The 4,370-nt window shown below is 36.5% G+C and overlaps 1 protein-coding gene across 5 annotated transcripts in view; it reads left to right on the top strand.

The window, feature by feature from the left end:
- The window catches only part of IMMT (inner membrane protein, mitochondrial), a 60,990-nt gene that overhangs the window by 21,069 nt on the left and 35,551 nt on the right, over positions 1-4,370 (top strand). For all 5 annotated transcript variants that reach the window (XM_011964163.1, XM_011964155.1, XM_011964149.1 and 2 more), the window contains exon 4: positions 4,169-4,280. In XM_011964163.1, the coding sequence (XP_011819553.1) occupies positions 4,169-4,280 (112 nt within the window). The remainder of the gene's footprint in view (positions 1-4,168; positions 4,281-4,370) is intronic.

Genomic DNA, 4,370 nt, shown 5'->3' with positions numbered 1-4,370 from the left:
TTTTAGACAGAGTCTCGCTCTGTCACCTAGGCTTGAGTACAGTGGTGTGATCTCGGCTCATTGCAAATTCCGCCTCCTGGGTTCCAGCAATTCTCCTGCTTCAGCCTCCCAAGTAGCTGGGACTACAGGCGTGTGCCACCATGCCCAGTTAATTTTTGCTTTTTTTTTATTAGAGATGGGGTTTCACCATGTTGGCCAGGCTGGTCTCGAGCTCCTGACCTCAGGTGATCTGCCCACCTTGGCCTCCTAAAATGCTGGGATTACAGGCATGAGCCATCACAGCTGGCCTAAAAGTTTTTTTAAACTCTAATCTTAAATGTTTCATCATTCACACACAGCTTCTTGTAAAAAACAAAAATTCTGTAAAAGAGCATGGATTTTTGACTCTTTGGTATTGGGTATTTCTTTATGCTATGAGGCTGGACATGGCTGATCAGTTTATTCTTAGAAACTGGGTGGACTTACTCTCTAATATCTAACATGATCTAAAGACCCATCCTATAGCAAAGTTAACGTGTGGAAAAAGAACTGTCATCTAACTTCCTCCCTGTAACCCACCCCGACCATACTTTTTCAACATGTTTTTGACTAGTCTTCTACATCATTTATTCTTCTATACGGACTTTAAAATGACCATACTGACTTAGGGAGATAATTTGGCAGCTTCATAAGTTAAGGAGCAGAACCCTGTGGATTTATTCTAAAGTCTTGAATCTATTTTAAGCTTCATGACCCAGGAGAAATAGCTGAAAGGTATTCTAGGAGCATGGAGTATGGTTGAAAACTTCAGAGCAGTGTTCTTTTCTCAGTTGACATGACTTCAGATGTCGTTCTTTGTATGAATCCTTTATCCCTCCAAATAGCCTCTTCTCACTCCACTTTAGCTACCTTGGAGAACATTTCTACTTAATAACTCAGCATGTTTGTACTACACCACCTCCACACTTATACTACTCCTTATTTGCTTTTTTGTATTAAAGATAGTATACCAAGTTGTCAGGTGTAGCTAGGCCAGAATTCGTAGATTCTTCACAGGTTGCCCATATTTCATTAGCTGTCCTATCTTGTTTAATCTTCTTGCATTACCACTATCTGTACTCCTATTCCGACCTTTATCACTTCATATCCAAATTATCTTCTTAACTAGACCTGTTGCTCTCCATGTGCACACAGTCTTTCCCATCTTCCTCCCAGTCTCTACCCACCTAGATCTCTCCTAACAGAATCTGGGTCATCTTTATATCAATACCAGAGAATCTTCTAAAAGAAGTGCTATGATATTTTCATGATAACACCTATTAATGTACTTCTAGATATTTCGTGTTGTTTAAAAGAAGACCACAGGATGTAATGTTTAAAAGAAGACCACAGGATGTAAAAACTAGAGAAATCTTAGAGTCTGTCTCACCTTCTGAATAAGTATGAAGCCAGTAGTGCTTAAATGTCAACCTAGCCATTGGACTTCTTTATTTCTGTAGTTGTCTTTGCTAACTTTTAAGTTGACATTCAATACCCTTGGCAATCTGGCACTTGTTTACCTTTGCAGCCTTATCTCTGGGTCCTGCACATAAGCCCTTAGCTCTGCACCAGTTGCCCTTCATTACAAATATGTCTTTGCTTTCCTCATTTATTCCACCAATGTTAATCAAGTGATTAAAGTGTTCCAAGGGCCATGCTTAAAGAGAGAACTCAGATCTAAGATCCCTTCCATTTGTCCAACTTTTTACAGGATGGTCTCCTAACCAGAATTACTTCCTTTCCTTTGCCCATTAATGTTCTCTTCAAGGGCTGTATCCTTCACTGCATAGACTTAATTTTCTCTCCTCTGAATTACAATAGCAGTTAGTGTTCCTATTTTTTACCATTTATTCAAGCACTCTCTACTGTTAAACATTGTGTCAGCTTGTTGCTGTGCATTATATTTCATGGTAACCTTTTTAGTAGCAACATGATTTGTTGTAACATTGTCTCTATATTTACTGTCCATGCATAAAATCTTTTTGATGGACATGGAATAACACCTCCCTAAATGGTTACAACTGTTACATTCCTGGATAGAACTTCATATCATAAAAATGTCATTTCTCTCAAATATATATGTATGTCATTAAAGATAGTACCAAGGTAGTACCAAATATATATTGAGATAGTACCATATTACATTGAGACAGTACCAAATTACATTAAGATAGTACTAAATATATATGACATACATATATATGTTTGAGAAAAATGTATATGTATATATTAGAGAGAAATGATGTTTTTATGGTGTGTCTATTCACACAAAGAATTTGAATGAATTTTTCTAGATGGTGAGGAACCAGGTAATACAGTTTTAACATTCATATGGAGGAATCAATGATGTACATGACTACTCAAGAACATTTTGAAAAAGGCATGAGGAGGGGTGCTCTTCTAGATAGACTTTTTTATACTGCTACTTTAATAAAATAAGATTGTGACACAGGAAAAGAAATTAGAGGAATAGAGCAACTGAATTTGGAAATAGATCACACACACACTTTAATTGTGAGAAGGTAAATCACTAGAATCTTAAGTGAAAGTAATCTGTTAACATCTGTTAAAAATATACAACCCCTTTGACCCAGCAATTCCTCTTCTGAAAACTATCCCATAGATGTCACACTATGGTGCTTTTCAGTTAAAGGGACAGGGATGGATGTTCATTGCTTTATTTGTAGCAGCAAAGCAAAACAAAACAGGAAACAACTTGAATGACTATAGAGGAGAAGTTGACCAAATTATGGGAAATCGTTATATGAGGATGTTATGCAACTAAAAAGAATTTCTTGATCTGAAAGAGAATGTCCATGATATAGTGTTAAATGAAAAAAAAAGAGCAAGTTACAAGGTAATTTGTATAATATAACCCTATTTTGGTTTGTTTAAGGAAGTGAAACATTGTTTATGTGTATATACTTGAGCTTTTGCTCAGGAGTAGAAGGATAGATTCCAGGCTATTAGCAGTGGCTACCTAAGAGAGTGGAAAGGGAAAGGAGCAGTGAAGAGGCAAGTTAAAGCCACTGGTATATCTTGGTATTGTTTTGCTTGTTACAGTAATCATTCTTCATCATTCAAAAATTATATATATATATATATATATATTTTTTTTTTTTTTTTTGAGATGGAGTCTCGCTCTGTCGCCTGGGCTGGAGTGCAGTGGCCGGATCTCAGCTCACTGCAAGCTCTGCCTCCCGGGTTTACGCCATTCTCCTGCCTCAGCCTCCCAAGTAGCTGGGACTACAGGCACCAGCCACCTTGCCCGGCTAGCTTTTTGTATTTTTTAGTAGAGACGGGGTTTCACCGTGTTAGCCAGGATGGTCTTGAACTCCTGACCTCGTGATCCGCCCGTCTCGGCCTCCCAAAGTGCTGGGATTACAGGCTTGAGCCACCGCGCCCGGCCCAAAAATAATATTTTAATGAAAATGGAAATAATTCTAGTTTCTGGTAATGACTAAGTTCAGAACCGTCTCTGTTGTGTTTAAGTAGTCATGTTAGGGATATCTGAGTCCTACTGCCAAGTTAGGGCAAAAAGTGGAATAACATAAGTGGAAATAAAAATAAAAGTAATTTTCCCTGGCACATATCTGGCAGCCCTCTTAAATGAACAGTGTCTTAAACTTAAGGCAGGCAATAATTGGGAAAGAGGAAGGCAAGCGTTGCTTACAAATTGATATCATATATCTTATTGTGCAATTGCATGAATCCTGGCAATCAAAGAAACAAAATTCATGTATATTTTTACTCAGAGCCTTTAATAATCATTTGCTTCTAACTGCATATATACAGAAGACATCATAATTTGATTTGGAAAGGAAATTATAATAGTCTTCTTAATACTGTGTAAGTACAAGGAATGGTGTTTAATGAGAAGATCATGTGTCATGGACTTTACTGGTCACCCTAATAGAAACCTTTGTTACTATTAAAATATGGGCTGGTCATTTGGAATGAAATTTCTGGACTGTACTTTTCTAGTAATGGTGGTTTCTCTCAACTATGTTTAATAAAATATATATGTTATAGAGTGTTGATAACTTTACGTTAAAAGCCTGAAAGACTTGACATTTGAAATACTGCAAATTACCTTTTTAAAAAATAGTAGTATATCTGAAATGTTAAATAAATGTTTTTTATTTCCAAGATTCAGTCTGGTCCACTAAAAATCTCTAGTGTATCAGAAGTAATGAAAGAATCTAAACAGTCTGCCTCACAACTCCAGAAACAAAAGGGAGATACTCCAGCTTCAGCAACAGGTACTTATATTTTAACCATCTTCTTAAAATTCTAGGTAAATCTCTTCACCAATTATTATTATTATTATTATTATTATTATTATTATTATT

Source organism: Colobus angolensis, unplaced genomic scaffold, assembly GCF_000951035.1.
Source record: "Colobus angolensis palliatus isolate OR3802 unplaced genomic scaffold, Cang.pa_1.0 Scaffold118, whole genome shotgun sequence".
Taxonomy (NCBI): domain Eukaryota; kingdom Metazoa; phylum Chordata; class Mammalia; order Primates; family Cercopithecidae; genus Colobus; species Colobus angolensis.
This window is presented reverse-complemented; position numbering and strand designations above follow the sequence as displayed.